At 55.4% G+C, this 18,341-nt stretch overlaps 2 protein-coding genes across 6 annotated transcripts; one reads left to right on the forward strand and one right to left on the reverse strand.

The window, feature by feature from the left end:
• Positions 1–1,440: 1,440 nt before the first annotated feature.
• Positions 1,441–4,131, forward strand: FAM98C (family with sequence similarity 98 member C). Of its 5 annotated transcripts, none has more exons than XM_080828446.1 (8): positions 1,441–1,537; positions 1,658–1,806; positions 1,886–2,039; positions 2,444–2,649; positions 2,917–2,963; positions 3,051–3,167; positions 3,509–3,676; positions 3,788–4,131. In XM_080828446.1, exons 1-8 carry the CDS (start codon positions 1,473–1,475, stop codon positions 3,929–3,931), a joined length of 1,050 nt encoding a protein of 349 aa, XP_080684572.1. In that variant the 5' UTR covers positions 1,441–1,472; the 3' UTR covers positions 3,932–4,131. The 5 variants fall into 5 exon arrangements, with proteins under 5 accessions (XP_080684572.1, XP_080684569.1, XP_080684570.1 ...); XM_080828443.1 differs by having other exon boundaries at positions 1,453–1,537; positions 1,886–2,161; positions 2,886–2,963; XM_080828444.1 differs by having other exon boundaries at positions 1,453–1,537; positions 2,809–2,963.
• Positions 4,107–17,920, reverse strand: RASGRP4 (RAS guanyl releasing protein 4). The gene is made up of 17 exons (XM_080828442.1): positions 17,863–17,920; positions 14,572–14,756; positions 14,035–14,174; positions 13,878–13,933; positions 13,151–13,282; positions 12,903–13,056; positions 11,509–11,682; positions 10,098–10,214; positions 9,017–9,292; positions 7,904–7,984; positions 7,720–7,824; positions 7,472–7,590; positions 7,221–7,365; positions 6,387–6,423; positions 6,148–6,282; positions 5,916–6,028; positions 4,107–5,427 (listed from the first exon to the last, which is right to left on the reverse strand). Exons 1-17 carry the CDS (start codon positions 17,883–17,885, stop codon positions 5,371–5,373), a joined length of 2,049 nt encoding a protein of 682 aa, XP_080684568.1. The 5' UTR covers positions 17,886–17,920; the 3' UTR covers positions 4,107–5,370.
• Between the last annotated feature and the right edge of the window lie 421 nt (positions 17,921–18,341).

Raw genomic sequence — 18,341 nt, forward strand, 5'->3', positions numbered from 1 at the left:
GAGACGAAGCAGGGAGGAAGGTATTTAGGGGATTAGGGGAGAGAGGAGACATCCATTGCATGGATGTTGCTGGTCACCCTGAGTGAGCTGGAGCTATGGCAAGTCTCCAAGCATGGGAGGGCTGTGACCTGACTAAGGTGTTTACATACTACCTCTGGTTGCCCCTGGGGAACAGACAGTGGGGGGTGGGTGACTGGGGAGGGAGCAGGGAGAAGACTGCTGTGATGGTCCAGGGGGAGGACAAGGGTACTGGAGATCAGGGTGAGAACAGTGGGGGCAGGGAGAAGTGGGCATGATAATGAATCCATTTTGAAGGTAGAATCCACAAATGTAGATAAAGAGTTTGCAAAGAAGAAAAGAATCAAGGCTGCGATTCCAAGGTTTTGACTTGAGCAATTTTTAATGTTTTATTAAGGTCAACAAAGGTACCAGTACCCAGCCTTGGGGTAGGTAGCACTATAGAGAATTACAATTTTAACAACAGCAACCAAAACAGTAACAGTACTAACAGTACTAGGTTAAGTGACTAAAAGCATGGACTTTGGAGTCAGATGTGAATTTGAGTCCTAGCACCACCACACATTCACTCTGATTTAGCCTGTCTGAACCTCCGTTTCTCCTCCCTAAAACGTATCTAAGATACTTAGCCTAGTAGCACACACAAAATGTTCAATATATGATTTAACTGAGTACCCCTATATGTCTTCTAAACACTTACATATAGGACTCTCATCCTCACAACTCTTTTTTTTTTTCTTCATCCTCACAACCCTTAAAAGGTAAGTTTTATTCCCATTCTACAGAAGGGAAGCAATTTGGCGGGGACACAGAGGTGGGGAGTGGTGGAATCAAGCCCTAACCCTTGTGTGCCTGACTCCCAGGGAGCATTCTCTTAATCACGACAGTATATTGCACCTGTTCCCTCTCCAAGACCTAGGGAGAAAGAGGGGTGAAGGCTCCACTGGTGCATTGTGATCGATGAGGAGGGCGGGTGTGTGTGAGGGGGCGAGCCGGGCTTCCTGAGTCCCTGACGTAATTCCAACCCTACGCTGGAAAGGAGGAAATAAGTTTCTGCATTTGGAGCGGAGTTGGGAGAACACCTCTAGAATCTGCCTCAAGAGCAGAGGGCATCTGAGCGAGACTGAGAAAAAAAAAGCCGTTTCTAAGTCGCAGCAATAGCGACACCCGCTGGCCTGTCGCGACAGCTGGGATTCTGAATGCACGCGCTGGATTTACAGACCCGGGGCTTTTCCACGGTCTAGACTGGGTTACCGGAAGCGCGGAGCTCTAGCTCCTCGAGCCGGCTGACCTGGGGGCGGGCTCTGCGGTCGCCTGCACCAATCGGAATGCCGAAGGCCCTCAGGGGCTGATTGGTCGGAGCCCGCAGGGTGCCGACGGCGCACGCCGCTCCTGGGGCGGGGACTCCCGCCGGCCGGCAGGGGGCGCGCGCCTGGCGAGGAGGCGACACTTTCATGGAGGGGGCGGAGGCGGAAGCGCGGGAGGGGGCCTCAGTGGCCCGGGACCTGCTGGCCTTGGGGTAAGGGGAACGGGGTGTGGCTAGGGGGGGTGGAGGCCGGGGTACGGGAAGGGACAGGTTTGCCCTCAGAAACTGCTCTTGGCCTTCCCAACCCCCTCCCGCTGCCTCGCCCTGCCACAGGTATGAGGGCTTCTCGGGGGCGCCGTCGCTGGGCCCCTCGTGTCCAGACTTCAGGGCGCTGTGCGCGCGGCTGGCGGCGGAGCTGGCGTCTCTGGGCGCCCTGGAGCGGGAGCGAGGGGAGAGCGCGGAGGCGCTGAGGGCCGACGACGGTACGTGTGGAGCGGGCGGCCCGGAGGGGTGGGGTTGCGGGGGTCGCCGCCGCGGCCTGACTTCTCCGGCCTCCTGCAGGCCCCGATGCGGAGGAGGAATTCCTGCGACAGTTGGCCGGCCTGCTGCAGGAGTTGCACTGCCCGGACCGCGCGCTCTGCGGCGGAGAGGGCGCGGCGGCGCTGTGGGATCCCGGCGCGGGCCTGCGCCTGCTGCGTGAGCCGGGGATGCGGAAGTGGGCGAGACTACTTGGCTCTCTGGCCTCTGGAGGGGCGGGCTCAGCACAGTCGAGCGGAGCCAGGGTTCGCCCCCTCCAGGGGGGCGTGGTTAGAATTGAGGCGGGCGAGAGGGTTCGAGGTGGGTGGGGTTCGAATTTTGGCCCGAGTGTCTCGAAGTTCTAGTGGGTTGGATTTGACGTAGCCGGCCAGGTGGTCCTGATGTGGGCGGGGTTCGAAGTCCGAGCGGGGGACTGGAGCTCCGAATGGGGGACTGGGGCTCCGAGTGGGTGGAGCTCATCCTGGAGGTGGAGCCAGGGTTCTAGGTGGGCGGAACTAGAAGGCCTGAGGATTGGAAGCCTCTTTGGCCGGGGTGGGTGGGTCGCCGGCCCTCCTTGATTGCAGCACTCCCTTTCCCTCTTAGGCTTTCTCTGCTCGGAGCTCCAGGCTGCCCGCCTCCTCTTTCTGTATCGCCGGCTGGATCCCAGCCCCGCACCGCCCTGTGGGGAGGGGGCAGAGGAGGGAGCTGGCATGGTTCAGGAACTGGTCCTTACCCTCCGAGCTCTGGGGCTGCCCAGGCCGACGCCTGGGACCGCCGCCAGCGGGCTGCTGTGGGAGTTACACGACAAGGTAGAGAGCTGGAGGTCCCTTCCGTACTGGGGCCCCCCACTTTTGTTGTAGGGGTAGAGTCCTTCTCCAAAAGCGGTTCTGGCCAGAGTGCCCCAGCCATGGGGATGTTTTTTCTAGAGCTGTGACCACCATTATTGATTCCAAGGCCTGGGTCCTCAGGGCCATGGGGAACTGGAATCCACGGAGAGTACATCTGGTTTCTGCCTGGTCAACCTCAGACTCCCTTCTCCCGTCAGATCTCTGAGCTGCTGCCTTCCCTGCCCCCAGGGTTCCTGCAGCCCCTCCTCAGCTTCCCCCTGGACGCACCCAGATGGGTAAGTCTGTGTATGACTGTATGCCAACAGCATCCTTCTCTGGAGATGAGAGTGAGACCCATCTCATGACTGAGACCTTTTCCTCAGGAGGCATTGGAATCTCTGTGCCAAAGGCTGGGAGACCAGTACTGCTGCCGCCGCTGCCTGCTCCTGAAACGCCTGGACCTCACAACATCGTCTTTCCATTGGAGTGATCGGGCAGAGGTGTGGGAAAAGGACTTGGACAGGAGCAGGGAGGCCCAGTTGTGGGGGCTACCACTACAGGAAGGAAGAACGAGGGCCAGGAATATGATCTTATAGCAATTTCTTAGAATCTGGTAAGGTTTGGGGCTCTAGAATTTCAGGGCCTCCAGGAAATTCTAGAATTTAGAGGCCCAGGGCATTCTAGAATTCCCAGCTCGGAGCTGGGAGTGTCTTCAGAGCTCTACTTCATATTTAGCAATGTGGGAGGTGAGGCCCTAAGCAGAGAGAGAGAGATGCTTGCAAGGGGACAGACCCCACCTGGGGAGGGCTCTTGGCCACCATCTCCATGCCCCCCTCCCCAGGCCCAAGGAGAAGCCATGAAGGCAGTGCTGATCCCAGTTCGAGAGGCTCTGACCCCAGAATCAGATGTCTCCATCGCACACGTCCTGGCTGCCCGAGCAGACCTGTCTCGTCTTGTCCCAGCCACCAGCAAGGCTGCCCGCCGAGGAACCTGCTGTGCCATCAACAAGGTGGGTGCCTAGGAGTGGGGAAGGGCCCCCACATCCTTGGCATTCAAACTTGGCTCTCTGGTCCCCTTGTTCATTTTTCTTCCCTGAAACTCAAGTCTCATCAACTCTCAGGTGCTTATGGGCGACGTGCCAGACCGGGGGGGCCGTCCAAATGAGCTGGAGGCTCCCATGCCCAGCTGGCAGAGCAGAAGAGAGGACGGAGGTGGGCGAAAGACAGGCCACCAGAACTGGGGTCGCAAGAAGAAGAAGAAATAAAGGGGGACTGGTGGTTGGGTGGGGGGGTCCTTTGTGACATGCTGATACCATTGGTAATCCTTGGGAGTCACTTTGAGTTTTTCTTGGCATCTGACTCCCAGGCCCCACATCTCCTGCTCCTAAGGTCCCACATGTCCTCCCCCCATCCCCCACTCCACAACAAGGACCATGTTCTCTGGAAAATAAATTTAATTGATGACAGCTGTAGGACCTATCTGTGGGGGGGGGGCCAGGTCAGGGGTGCTCAGGTTTGGGGAGGGGTAGGGATGTGTTTGTCCCCTGGGTCTCAACAGGCCCCTGTTGCTCTGACCCTCACAGTCCCCTGCTCTTGAGCAACACGTCTTTCCCTTCCTGTGGGCGTAGGGAAGGAGACATGTAGGCATTGAACAAAGACTTCTCAGGTACCTGCCATGTGCCAGCCCTGTTCTCAACACTAGGGATACATCAGTGAAAAAATACAGATTATAAAACCCCTGCTGTTCTGGAGTTGACAATTTCTGGTGAAGAGGAGCAGACATTCAACAAGATAAATAGATAAGAAGGATAGTTTGTTAGATGGTTAAGGACTTCAGAGAAAAGGCAAGAGCAGGACTGCGGGGTGGATTGCAACTTTGAGTATGGTCAGAAGGGCCTCTCTCAGAGGGCAACATTAGACCTAAATCCCAAAGAGGGAGCCTTGTGGGCCTCTGGAAGAGCATGCTAGGCAGAGAGAACTGACAGTGCAAAGGCCCTGAGGTAGGAGTATTTTCAGCATGTTCAGGGACCACAGAGGCCAGTGTAGCTGAAGCAGGATGAGTAAGGGGGTGAGTGGTGGTAGGTGAGGTCCGAGAGGTGACGAAACAGATTGTGGGAGGTGGGCCACAGTGAGGGCTCTGGCTTTTTCCCTGAGTCAGAGGGAGACATGGAAGGGCTCTGAGCAGGGGAGGGACTCAGGTGTTCACAGGCTCCCTGTTCCACCTCTACTCTAGCCTTCTCTCCTGTCTCTGGAACCCCACAGTTAGGAATATAAGTGCCCGGCCTGACCCGTGCTGACTGTCAGTGTAGCATACTGATGAGAAGCTTTCTTCTCTGAGGACTTGAGTCCTGCCTCCAACACTTAGGGACTCTGCCACCTTGGAGAGCAGCTTAACCTCCCTGGGCCTCAGCTTCCTCATCTGTAAAATGGAGTTGTAAGGAGGTGGTGGGGTAATACCTAAGTCTACACAGATCCAACACGAGACCGTACAGATACGAAGTGCAGGGAAACGGGAGTATAGGTTGTGGCCACTCTGAGGCAAAGGAAGAAAATCACTTTCCCGAGGAAGAGATGATGAACTCTTTACCGAAGGCGGTGTGGCTGGGAAAGTGGCGGTGCCTTTGGGGGGTCCTGCCAGAGGCCGAATAACAGGACTTGGGACTGACTCTGGGGAAAGGTGAGACACAGCGGACCCAAGCGGGAGCTAGGAATTCAGCTTGGAGGACTGGGAAGGCGGCGAGGCGGTCGTTGGGAGGGGCACCTGGAAGGAGGAAGACACTGGGTCACAGGGCGGGGGGTGGGGGGTGGGTGGTGGCGGTGTCTAGGAGTCGGGACACTGCCGGAGGCAGGCAGAGCTTCTCCCCGACTTTGTTTAGTAGATGAATGAAAACTCCTCCGGATGTCCTGGTTTTGAACTGTACCTTCGCAGAGTAAGATTTCCTCCACTGACACCAGTCACAATTCCTGGTGTGTTTGGCCTCTTCCTTGCCTTTTTCTTCTTTTTCCATTTTTCTCCTTAAAATCCTTTTTCTGTTCTACTAGTGGCTACCCGCTACTCCAACATATTGAAAATTTTATTTTTCAATCAGCATTAGAAATGAACCACGATCTCTACCCTCCTGCCCATACAATTCAGGACTCTTGCATCTTTTTACTTGCCTATGCTTCCCCAAATCAGCTTGGATTTTTCCCCCAAGCAAATGGCTCTCCCCTGTATCCAGGTGACTGTGCGGGATAGTTCCTCCTTACCGTCTCTGCTTCCCAGGAAGGGTGTGGGGGCTCTGTCTGGGTCCACGCATGGCAAAGGTGGAACCCTGTCTCAGGTTCCAGGGATAGTGTGTAGGACAGACTGTCTTCTGAGCCTATTTGTAGGGTGATAGATGAGAGGGATATGGGTATGATGGGAAAGGCCTCATGACCTTGGACTTATATCCCCATCCATCATGCCCCCTTCCCAGGGCAGCCACACCCTGGGTCTTACCACAGCTGGCATGGGGAACCGGTGTGGGTGGGACGGGGGCTCCAGGGGGGCTCACATCGCCCTTGGCCCCTGGCCTCTTCTTACACTCCACCTTCACGCGGTCCCTGCAGTGTTTGTGGCAACACAGCCCACAGTCTGGGGGAAGGTCAGCAGTTAGCGGGCAGAGGCCCAACCTGGGCACCCCCTTCATCTGGCCTGTAGGTGCTGGCCTCCCTTCCCACCACTGAGGCCTCACTCACCCCGACAGCGGTAGCCTTGCTTGGTGACGCCCCAGAGCTGGGAATAGAAAGCAGAATTGGTGACATAGGCTGTGGGGAAAAGAGGGCTGTGGGTGGGGCTGGGGTTGGTCTCTGGGAGTGTGGAGACCATCTGGGAAATTCTCAAGGTTGGAGGCTTAAGTGGGGACTAAAGGAATTTGGGGTTATTGTAAGTTTGGGGAGTCATCTGAGATATTAGATAAAATCTGGAATTAATGAACCATGAGTTCTATGCGCAGGGATTGTGTCTGTTGTGTCTTCTGCTGTGTGCCCCGCTCCACAGCCCTCAAGTCTAGAACAATCTGGCACACGGGAGGTATTCCGTGAATAGGAAGTGAATGAAAACGTGGGTTTGGGAAGTAATCCAAGGTTTGTGAATTAGTCTTGGTTTGGACATTGAGAGACCGGTCTGTTATCCAGAATTTGAGGATTCCTTGAATTTGAAAATTACCCAGGGTTTGAATTCTCTGGAGTCTAAAGACTTAGAAAGGGATTCTGCTTGGAGATGATCCACCCAGGTCTGTGGATTATCTAGGGTTTGGGATATTCGTAGTTTGGCAGCAATCCAGGGTGGAGATCATCTGAGATTTCGGCATTATCTAGACTCTGGGCATATTCAGTGTTTAGGGTTTATATGAGATGTGGGGATTCTTTGAGACTGGGGAATTTTCTGGAATTTAGTGACCATCTGGGACTTGGGGCCTGGGAGCCCTGCAGGGCAGGGCTGGCTTTCGGAACCCAGGCTGTGAGGAGTCAGGACCTGGGACTCTCCAGGGGAGATGGTCCGCAAGGCCGATAGAGGGGCAGGGTACTCACAAAGCCATTGCAGCTGTCACAGAAGGTGGGCTTGCGGAAGGTGACCTCCTGGAAGGTGTGCAGGAAGGCCAGGCCCAGCTTGGCACAGATGGCGCTGGCCCGGAGCAGGTAGCCGGTCAGCTCTTCTCGGCTGTAGGAGCCATTCCTAGGAGCAGAGATTGTACCTCAGCGTGACTAGCCCCTTTCTCCCAGGAGTCCCGGCAGCCCCAGTGTCCTCATCTTTGGGGGACCTAGAAGTCAGGAGTACTTACCCCTGGCGGGGGGGTGGGTGAAGCCCATGGCAGGCGAAGGGGAAGTTGCCTGAAAGTCGCTCAAAGTCCTCCTGAGAGATGGTTCCTCGGCCTTCAGGGTCGTAATTCTTGAACACAGACTTCAGAGGAGTATGGAAAAGAGTAAGACCAAACCGTGATCCTCCTGGTCTTGGATCTCTTCTGGGTCAGGACTGTACAGAAGCCTTCCTTCCTGGCCGCCAGTGGCCAGGCCACAGTCCCCTCCTTACCTCCACCAGCTGCTCTACGTGCCGACCCAGGGTGGCCCTGTCGGGCTTGGGTGTCACGCCGGGGGCCCACTCCACCACCAGGGGTGCTTTGAAGGGGGAGGGTGGCTGGGGCAGGGACAGAGGGGAACAGTTAGTCAGTGCGTGGGCTTGGGCTGGTGGGCAGGGGGCAGGGGGCAGTTCTTACCAGACTCTTGGGACAGCGGGGCTCCCGGGCATAAGAAAGCTCATAGATCTCATCCTCCGTGTAGAAGAGATCCAGGGAAAGCTGTGGGGTGGGAGGGGGGAAGGACGTTACCGATCCTTGTCTCCATCCTCCTACCTACGGCCTGTGCCTTGCCTGGATCCCCATTTTCATCCTCTTCCCAAAGCCCCTCTTTTCTGGGGACTCCTAGGCTCCCCTCTCCCACCGAGGCCCCGGTCCATCTCCACACCCCCTTTTCCTAGGTCAAGAAATGCCATCTTCTCACTGAGGCTTATTTTGGGTCCTGTTTAAACTCATAAACTCCTATGACTTTCCTTGCTGGTTTCTACTTTAGTTTTCACTATTAGCACTTATCTGAAAGACCATATGATTTACTCATTTACTTTGTTTTATTGGCTGTCTCTCTTACTGGGAAGTCAGCCCCACAAGAACGGCAGTTTTTTTTCCCCAACGTGCTAAGTAGTGTCTGGCTCACAGCAGGTGCTCAATAAATACTTGGGCTCGATGGCCTTCTAGAATCAGCAGAGCACAGAGCTTTGGGCACCAGTCATCTTAGCGCAAGGCCAACTTCACAAGCAGGCCCCACATTTGGAAGGGCCCCACTTCACCTAATCCCCTGCTGTCACCATCCTGAAATTCTGAAGAATTTTGAGTAAGGAGCCCCATATTTCATTTTGCACAGGGCACTGCGAATTACGTAGCTGGTCCTGTCTTGGGGTCTGAAAATCAATCTTAGACTCCATGGCCTTCAGAATCCCAGTCTCTCTCAATTTCTAGATCCACAGGCAGAGAATACATATATAAAATTATATAAATAGAATGCAGCCAGAACCCCACACTCCCAGTCTGAGGATGTAGTGTGGTGGTTAACATAAGTTAACACACAGGTTCCGAGGCTGACCTGCTTGGATTTGAATCCGGGTCTTACTGCTGTGGGACAGCAGACCAGTGACTTCGTCTTGTGGACCTCAGTTTCCCAATCTGTGGAATGGGCATGACAAGGACACGGACCCTCCAGCACCCAGCACCCTAAGTCTGCAGAGCCTGCAGGTGCAGTCTCTGGGCCCCCAGCCTGGGCTGGGCCGGGCGGCTCACCGTGAGCAGGTGCAGCAGGTCCTCGCTGGCGCTGCATGGGGGGTGCTGCCTCTGGAGGGTCGCCAGCTCCTGCAGCCGCAGGTAGAGGTTGTTGAGTTTGGGTAGGTGCACACGGCCGTCAGGCAACCTGTCGGGCTGTGCCTCGTGCAGGGACACCAGGTCTTTGAGGTGCACACCCAGGACGGGCAGCCGGAACCCTGTGCAGTCAGCCCAGGCCCGGCGGTAGCGCGCGTAGTTGTTGTGGGCAGCAAGAAGCTCAGACAGCTCCAGCAGGGCCTATGAGGGAGGGCATATTGTGGGGGGCAGGTGTTATGAGGAAGGCCATTTCTGCTCCCTTCGCCCCCTGGAGGGGAGTGTCCTGGCAGCCTCCCATTTGGGTTCTGCACTCCCAGGGGCCCAGGGGTAACTTGGACATCTACCTCCATGTCCCACATTGGCCTCAGCATCCCCTCTCCCCAAACTGCTCTTCCTTTTGGGTTCCCTTCTCAGAAAAGCTCCATATCCCCCATTCCCCAGGCTAGAGTGATTTTTTTTTCCCCCAAAACTGAAATCTGATGAGTGCTGTCATCATTACTGGACCTTTCCTAGCTTCCCATTGCCCTCTGGATAAAGCCCAGACACCTTAGTTCCGCTTACAGATCTCAACAGGATCTTCCGCTGGGCATCTCCAGCCTAATTTCCTGCCAGATCCTGACCCCCACACTAGACTCTCCCCATACACTTCCCGGGACATGCCTAACCTGTGCTCCTCCCATGGGTGGCCTAAATTCGGTGTCCTTAGGGCCATCATTTCAGTCCCCACCTGGGACTCCCAAGTTCTCTGCTACCATCTCTCTCATCTGTCTCCCTCCAGTCCTGCTCAGGACTGGAAACAGTGGAGAGGGGTCCGCGTGAGGTGTGCATGCTTGAAGAGGGAGGAAGAAAGGCAAAGGAGGACAGTCTGGGGTTCTGTCCCATTTGGAGGGACAAGATCACCAGGTGGCTCCAGGGCCCCTGGGTAGGGATGGAGGGGATGGGGGGAAAGTGTGGGGCTTCAGGATGATTGACTGCTGGAACTTTGGGGAGAATAGTGGGGGTTCACCTTGGTGCTGTCAGGGCTCAGGTGGGCATGGGAATCCTTGAGCCTGGAGATGGCACTGTGACACAGGCCCCCCGTGACGGCCATCAGTGTGTTGAAATTCTGCAGCTGGTGGAGTCTCTAGGAAGGGAGGGTGATACAGAGATGGTGGGTATCACATGGAGGAGAGGCAAAATGGGGGTTCCCGTGACGGCATCCCAGTTGAATTGGGGTGTCAGGCATGTGTGGGTTTGGGCCACTGTGAGCATAGGTGGGAGGTGGCAGGAAGTGGAGTGGCTGGAGGTGGGAGTGTCAGGAAGGAATGGGCTGCAAGCAGGTGTACAGGCATTACATGGGGGTCAGGCGGGTGACCGACTGACATGGGTCAGGAAAAACTGGGGGCGGGAGTCAGGCAAGTGTGAGGAGTTAGGTTTGAGGGTTAGACAGGGGTGGGGGATTCAGACAGATGTCAGGTGACAGGCGCTTGGGGGTCAGACTGCTCTGAGAATCAGACAGCTGAAGGGAGATGGCCTGGGTTCTGGGCGGGAGTTAGGAGCCTGACAGAGATGAATGGGGCCAGAGTGAAATGGAAGCATCAGTGGGGCGAGAGGGACAAGTGTGGGGTCAGCTGAGCATCAGGGCCAACTGCCTCGTCCTCCCGTTTTCCAAGTTTGCAGGGCAGAGGTCGCTGTGGGGATGGGGTGGAGCCAGAGAGGAATGGAAGACCCCCTGACCGAGGAGACCCCCAGCGGACGCTGGAATCTCCAGGTCCGCGGGGCGGGCACAGGCAAGGCAAGGAGATAGCAGACCGGAGAGGAAGGGCGTGGCCTGAGAGGAAGTACTCGAGGGGTGTGGCCACGGTGGTGGCAGGAGGCTTCCCTTTTCTCCAGAAAGGAGCGAAGGTATCTATTTAGGGAAGGGGAAGAGAGGTTGTGACACAATGAGGCTGGGCCATAGAGAGACCTGACATGATGCGGAGGGTGGCATGCAGTCTGTCCCGGAGGGACGGCTGGGACCTAGAGACGGAGGTGGGGGGGTGACACAAACGTGGGGACCTGCCAGAGACGCTTTCGCTGCCCTGTGGACAGAACATTCGGGCATAAGGCTTGGGAGACGGGCCAAGGGAGGACATCGTCAACAGCTACGTCAAGGACCAAATGGGGCCAGGGCAGGTTTGACGTGGTGATATCAAGGCCAAGGAAGAAGTGCAGTCACGGTCCCGGGTTAGAACCTCCGGGCGGGGACCTCAGGGGCGGAGTCGGGGTGGGCGTGATGCAAAGGGGGCGGGGCCAGGGTGTGGATGACGTCACGACGGGGCTGGTCAGCAGCGGCGAGGGCCCCGCAGTTGGACTGAGAGGTGGGTGGGGGGTGGGGGGGTCAGATATCTGCGCCCGGCGGTTCTCTCAGCCCCTCAGCCCCTCCGGGCGGGCCTTACCTGTGCCACCTGGATGAACTTGTCCAGAACCTGCGCGCGTTGTGCGGGCCCGGGACGGCTCAGCACCATGACCTGCACCCAGCGGGACACGCTGTTGCTGAGCCCTACGGATCCCTCCAGGGACGGGCAGCCCCGCACGGAGCCCTGCAAAACGTAGCCCCGCAGGTCCTGGGGCTGGGGGTGAGGTGGGCATCAGGGTGGGCAGTGGCGCCTCGGCCTTGCCCTCACACGCCCATCCCCCTAGCAGTTAGGACCTCTGGAGCCCTAGTCTGGCTGTCACATGTCCTTGACATCACCGTGCCCCTTCCCACTGATGAGAAATGTTTAAATAAAGTCAAGCACTGTTCTGAGCCCTCTGTCCTATCAACTAATTGAATCCTCACATCAACTCTACCGAGTCAATACCCTACTGTATTACTCGCGTTTTAGAGATGAGGCCCGTTGAGTCACAGAGAGGATAATTTGCCCAGGGTCACACAGGTGTGAACTCAGTCTGTTGCTCATAACTGTATACCTGACTGGTATTCAGTGAGCAAAGGGAAGGATGGCAAAGAGGGCATGAAAGCAATTTTATTTGTTCTGCTCAAGGGGTCAGTGTTCCATACCTATGCGTCCTGCACTCTGTGTGCAGTGTGTGATCGATCAGGAAATTTCCATGTTAAGGAACCAGATCACCGCCTTCCCTTGAAGTGGTGATGGCAATAGCTAATACTTATATATAGGTTGAAGCATACGAAATTGTCATTTGGGTGGGTAAAATATGGCAAAATATGGTAATTATAGATCGTTCTACCAGGTAGCATTCGCTCTGGACAAAAGACTGATCCTATGAGGCAGAAGTGTTAAATTCCCCTTTTTACAGGTAATGGAACTGAGACACAGTGAACTTAAATGCTTCTTGAATAAATGAATAATTAATAAAATATTTTGAGCACTTACTGTGTGCCAGGCACTGTGACAGGCACTTTTTTTTAAGTAGGCTCCACACTCAATGTGGGGCTTGAACTCATGACCCTGATATCAAGACCTGAGATCAAGAGTCAGTCAGATGACTGAGCCACGCAGGCACTCCCTGACAAGCATTTTTAAATGGACATTTTAATTTAATTCTCCCAACCATCTAATGAAGTCTTATGATCTCCATTTTATAAATGAGAAGTCTGAGTCCCAGAGAGGTTGAGAAACTAAATCAAAGTTACACAGATAAGGAAGGGCTGATGGATTTGAACCCTGGAGTTCTGTCCTCAGCCAGCTTAACTTATTTTTCTGAACCTTCTAGCCCCCATGTTTGAGAGTTTGAGATATCTGCCTAATGCCCATGTAGGGGTCCTCTGAGTCTCCCTGGGCTCCACCCCATTCCCTGTCACCCCCACGTGGGGGAAGGGACTCCTCACCGTGATCGCCTGGAAGGACCGGAACTCCAGGTAAGTGAGATGCTGAGCCAGCTCCCCCGTCTCCAGGTGGTCGAAAAGCAAGGACACTTTGCGCTTTTTGCCTAGGCCTGGGCTGCTCATGGGCTGCGGGGGGCCAGGGCCACCGGGGCTCAGGCTGGGTGCAAAGAGGGGCAGGGTGTTGTACAGGTTGGAGGATGTGGGGGTGAGGAGGGAGATGACAGAATGGGGGTGGAGAGTGACTGACTCACAGGTTGGAGGAGTCTCCCAGGCTCCTCTGGGCAGAGTTGCCCTCCTGCTCCACAGTGGCCCAGAAGCGACCTATCACCTCTTCTAACTGAGGCTCCTGGTGTACAGTCTCAGGGTGTTGGGTCAGCCAGTATCTGAGGGTGGTTTAGAGGTGGTGAGATGAGGCTAGGCATGGGGAAGTTCTCTGAAAGGGGTCTCTTGGGCTGAGGAGTCTCTAGGTACCGGACTGGGGGTTTCTGGAAGGTTAGGGTTAGGAGAGGCACCAGATGGGGCTGTCTCTAGGGCTGGGGGCTTCTAACTGCAGGCTGGGGACTCAATGGGAGAGAAACTGGGGGGACTCTTGGAGGTGGGATTGCTAGGAAGCAGGATAGTGGAAGGTGGGTCTCCAGAACTAAACTGGGGCTTCTGAGGGATGAGATGTTTGGGGAACAAGGTGACAGTGGTCTTAAAAGTTAGGCCAGGGCATATGAGAGGTTGGGGGAACAGAGCTGGAGGTCTCTGGGCATCAGTTATGAGAGGGTCTCTAGGATCTGGTCATGGATCTTTAAGGAGCAAAATGGGGAGGATCCTAGGAACCAAACAAGCCTATCTCAGAAGTGGTGTTTGGGGGAGCAGGGCTAGTAGGTCTGTGAGGAATCATTCTAGGTATTCTCTGGGAGGTGTTTCTGGGGGTAGGGAACAAGACAGGGGTCTTGAGTCATGGGAGTGGAGGTCCGGGCCCACGCCTACCTGAGCAGGTGACAGATCTGGAGCCGCCTCTGTTCCTGTGTGTTCCCTGTGGCCTCCTGGTACTTGAGTTCCGGTCAAGGCTCTGATATCCAGCATCCCAAACCTGCCTGTTCACCCTGTCCCCATCTCCCCCGACTCTCAGGTCTCTGCCCTCTACCCTCCATGCCCTGCTCATGGCCTTGGGAGGATATAAGGTCAGCAGACGGGCAGCGAGGTGGGTAGAAGGCAGCACCCAGCTGTGCATGGCCAGTACCATGTTGAGAATGTGGTCCCCACGGCGCAGGCTGCCTGTTGAGTCTAGGGGTGGGAGAAGGGGACTCTGTGTCGGAATGGGTCCTGGGCAAGAGACTGCATGGTCTCCAGAGCCCATGGGATTGGCTTGTTAGAACTCCAGCTCTCCCTCTTTCTCCCTGCATGAATTAGGGCAGGCAGCTTGGCCTCCTGAGGGTGTCTCGGTTTGCTTGTCTGTACTGGGCAGAGACCAGCATAGCACCTGGCAAGTCACAGTGTAGATGGAAATAGCATCAGACCTCCTCCCCCTCCGCATCTCAGGAAAAAAAAATGTGTGTGTTTCTCTCGTCCTGAATGTTGTGGTTGAGATTCATTCCACACACCCTTGCTACCACTTTATACCTCCCCCCACCCAAAACTGAGGCCTAGAGAGAGGTGGCTGGCCAGGGAAGGGGATACTCACCGAAGGACTGAATGCATTTCTCCAGCATCTCATCTTCACTGCAGCCGCCCTCATTCAGCATGCCCAGAGCCATGGAAGCCATGACCTTGCTGATTTCCCGTGGGCTGGGGCACGTCTTGTGGCGCCGGGCCTGTCGGGGCCGGCCCCGCCCCCCTGTCTTTCCTGGGCATTCCTGGTGGGACTTCCTGTGGGCACAGCCCCCGGGGAATCATGGGAACCCCGTCCTTTGGGCAGACCCCCAGAATTCTTCTTGTCCCCCAAACCCCAAGACATCATGGGAGAAAACCCCTGGAGTATTCCAGATCAAAGGAGCCTTCTCCTACCAGCAAACTCAAAGGGTTACTCCTGCCCCCTTCAGGGAATCAGGGGAAAAGACTCTCAAGACCACCCTGAACCCCAAGGAAATCATGGAGAAGAAGACCCCCAGGATTAGTAAGGACCTTCCAGAGAATTGTAAGAACTCCTTACTCCAGGCATTGACTCCAAATTCCCCTTGACTGTATAATTCCAAGGCCTTATGGAGACACTTCCGGTTGGCAGAATCCTGGGATGACTCGACTTCCCAGGGAATCATGGGACACCAGCATCCCACCCCTCCGACCCCCACTCCCTCAATCATTCCTTCCTGTCCTTGCCAGGTTCTGCCTTCAGGGAGACTCCTCAGAACTCCCCTTTGCTCTCCAGTGGTGGCTTCTTCCTTCCCCCAGGCTTCATGAAAGCAGCAGATCCCTGAGATCCCTGAGCAGATTCCTGAGTCCATCTGTCCCTCCTCCCCAAGCTGGACCGCCTCCTAAGGTGATAGACCCCTCCCCTAAGCCAGTACTTTGGCAGGACCTGAGTCTTAGCCGCCAGCCTGGGTCCCTAGGTTTGGAGAGAAGATATGGGTGCAAAGTGGCCTCACCAGGGCTCTTCAGAGCTGGGCAGGGTCCCTGGGGTGAGGCAGCTTCAAGGAAAGTTTAAAAATAACCCTCGCTCTGCCTTGTGCCTCCCTGAGGCTTGTGTTCCAGTTGGGGAAAGAGGGTAATGGAGAGACAGGGATGGTAGAGGAAGGAGGGAGCAGAATCCAGGCTGAATGGGCTTGGCTTCCACAAGGGTTAGACAGAATGGGATTAGAGGAATTTATGTTGGCTGTGTGACTTTGTGCTAGTCACTTAATGTCTCTGAGCTTCAGTTTCTGTCATCCTTGGACTTTCCCCAGGAATTTATTATGAACATTCAATGCTTTGCTTTTCAAAAGTGCTAAATAAGGGATTTAGTTTGGGGCACCTGGGTGGCTCAGTCGGTTGTGTCTGCTTTGGGCTCAGGTCATGATCTCAGGGTCCTGGGATCAAGGCCCACATGGAGCCCCACCTGAAGCCTGCTCAGTGGGGAGTCCACTTTTCCTTCTCCCTCTGCCCCTTCCTCCACTCGTGCAGGTGCTCTCTCTCTCTCTGTCTCAAACAAACAAACAAGCAAACAAATAATATCTTTAAAAAAAAAAATAAGGGACTTAGTTTGCTAAAGCTGTTAAGTGGCCAGAGATGGGGAAGTCGAACTTGAGATACAGAGAATGTGATGGGGCAAACTAGAAGCCAGGCCTGGGGTACAGAGTGAAAGCAGAAGTTAGGCGACCCTCATCTCAAGGGCACTGCCATGTCCCTGGCACATCCTAAGGGTTCAGAGAATCAGTCCTGAGTGTTCTTGAGCTGGCATTTACTGAGCATTGAATATGTGCTGGGCGGAGGCTTGTGCATTTGTCTAGATCAGTGGTTCTCAAAGCATAGTCCAACTGGTACCACCAGCAACACTTGGAAACCCGATAGAAATACAAATTCTCAGGGCACCTGGGTGGCTCAGCGGGCTAAGTCTCTGCCTTCCGCTCAGGTCATGATCTCAGGGTCCTGGGATCGAGCCCCGCATCGGGCTCTCTGCTCAGCAGGAAGCCTGCTTCCCCCTCTCTCCCTGCCTGCTGCCCTGCCTACTTGTGATCTCTCTCTCTCTCTGTCAAATAAATAAATAAAATCTTTTTAAAAAATGTATTTTAAAGATTTTATTTATTTATTTGACAGAGAGAGAGATCACAAGTAGGCAGAGAAGCAGGCGGAGGTGGGGGAGGAGCAGGCTCCCCACCGAGCAGAGAGCCCAATGCGGGGCTCGATCCCAGGACCCTGAGATCATGACCCGAGCCGAAGGCAGAGGCTTAACCCGCTGAGCCACCCAGGCGCCCCTAAATAAATAAAATCTTAAAAAAAAAAAAAGAAATACAAATTTTCAGAGACCACCAGAGACCTACAGATTCAGAAACTTTAGAGGTGGGCCCAGTATATGTGTGTGTTTTGAAGACTTTTTATTTTTAAGTAATCTCTGTCCTCATTGTGGGGCTTGAACTCACCACCCTGAGATCAAGAGCCATCTGCTTCACCGACTGAGCCAGCCAGGTGCTGCTGACAGTCTGGGTTTAACAAGCCTTCCAGGTGGTTCTGATGCATGCTCAAGCTTGGGAACCACTGTTCCAGACTGTCTCACTGAGGACTTCCCAGCCCCTCCTGGGAGGTGGGGGGGGGGTGGTTATTCTATTGACAGAGGAAGAAACTGGGGCATGGAACAATTAAGTGACTTACCTAAGGTCACACAGCCAGAAAATGAGGCAGCCAGGTCTCCGCCACTAAACTGCTGGATGTTATGGGGAGGGGACCCCTCTGCCCATCAGAGACATGCCAGAGGAGGCTGGAGGAGTTACTCAGGCTAGGGACCCAGCCACCATCGCCCCTGGGAGGACAGGAAAGCAAGTTTGTCCAGGTCATAGGAAGCCCGTTCCAGAAGCTGCGAGGCCCTTACCGGTGGACGGTCTGCTCTCCATAGTGCCCAGAGCAGCCAGGAGGGGTTTAAGAAGCAGGAGAGCCGCCTTGCCCTGCGTCATACTCCCCTCCCCTGGGGCAGGGCCAGGCAGGAGCCTGGAGTTTCCAGTTTAGGAGCAGGGGGCAGCAAGGGACACCAGGAAGAACCCTGGGAGGACAGAGACACCTAATCTAGGGAGCAAGGAGGAGTGGGGGCGGGGCAGAAGGGGATACAGAGCAGCTGAAACTCCACAGACAGCAAGGACCAGCCTCAGATGCTCAGACACACAGCCCCAGCTCTAGCAGCCCTGGACTCCCCGAAGTACTGTTCACCTGTGTCCCCTGCCCCTGCTCCAGCTCCTGTCCCTAGAGCCCGACCCCCTGCCGGCTGCCTTAGCACTCCCCAGCCTTCCTGTGCAGCCAGAGGCCCAAGGGCTTAGGGTGCTCCCAGTCTCCTTGGGGAGGGTCCTCTCACCTCTTGCTGTCTTTCCTGTTCATGTTTCCTGGTGGGGGGAGGGGGTCTTGCAAGAGTCTGGCTCAGTTCTTCCCCCTCCCCAGTGCTCCAGCTTCTTAGCCCCTTGGGAGCTGGGGCCTCCTCAGCGCTTGGGAAGGAAAGAGGAACTGCCCCTCCCCACCCAGCCCCAGGCCAGGGGGAAGGAAGAGGCTGGGGAGAGACCAAAGGTCCCCCCTCCCCCACATGGGGATCCCTTCAGGCTGAGGTTTCCGGTGCTGCCGCCCCCACCCCCAGTCGCCCAGCGGGCTCGCTCTCTATCTCCCCCATCTTTCGGTCTCTAGACCCGTGATTCTCTGTTCTGTCACCGCCGTACTTCAAGGAGAGCAGTTTTTTGTTTTTTTTTTTTTAAGTATGGCTACTATGACACATTTATGTAAAAATATGTACTCAGAAAGTCTGCATTTCTGTAAGGATATATTGGTGTATGTAAGACACAAAGG

Source organism: Martes martes, assembly GCF_963455335.1.
Source record: "Martes martes genome assembly, chromosome: 17".
Classification (NCBI taxonomy): Eukaryota; Metazoa; Chordata; class Mammalia; order Carnivora; family Mustelidae; genus Martes; species Martes martes.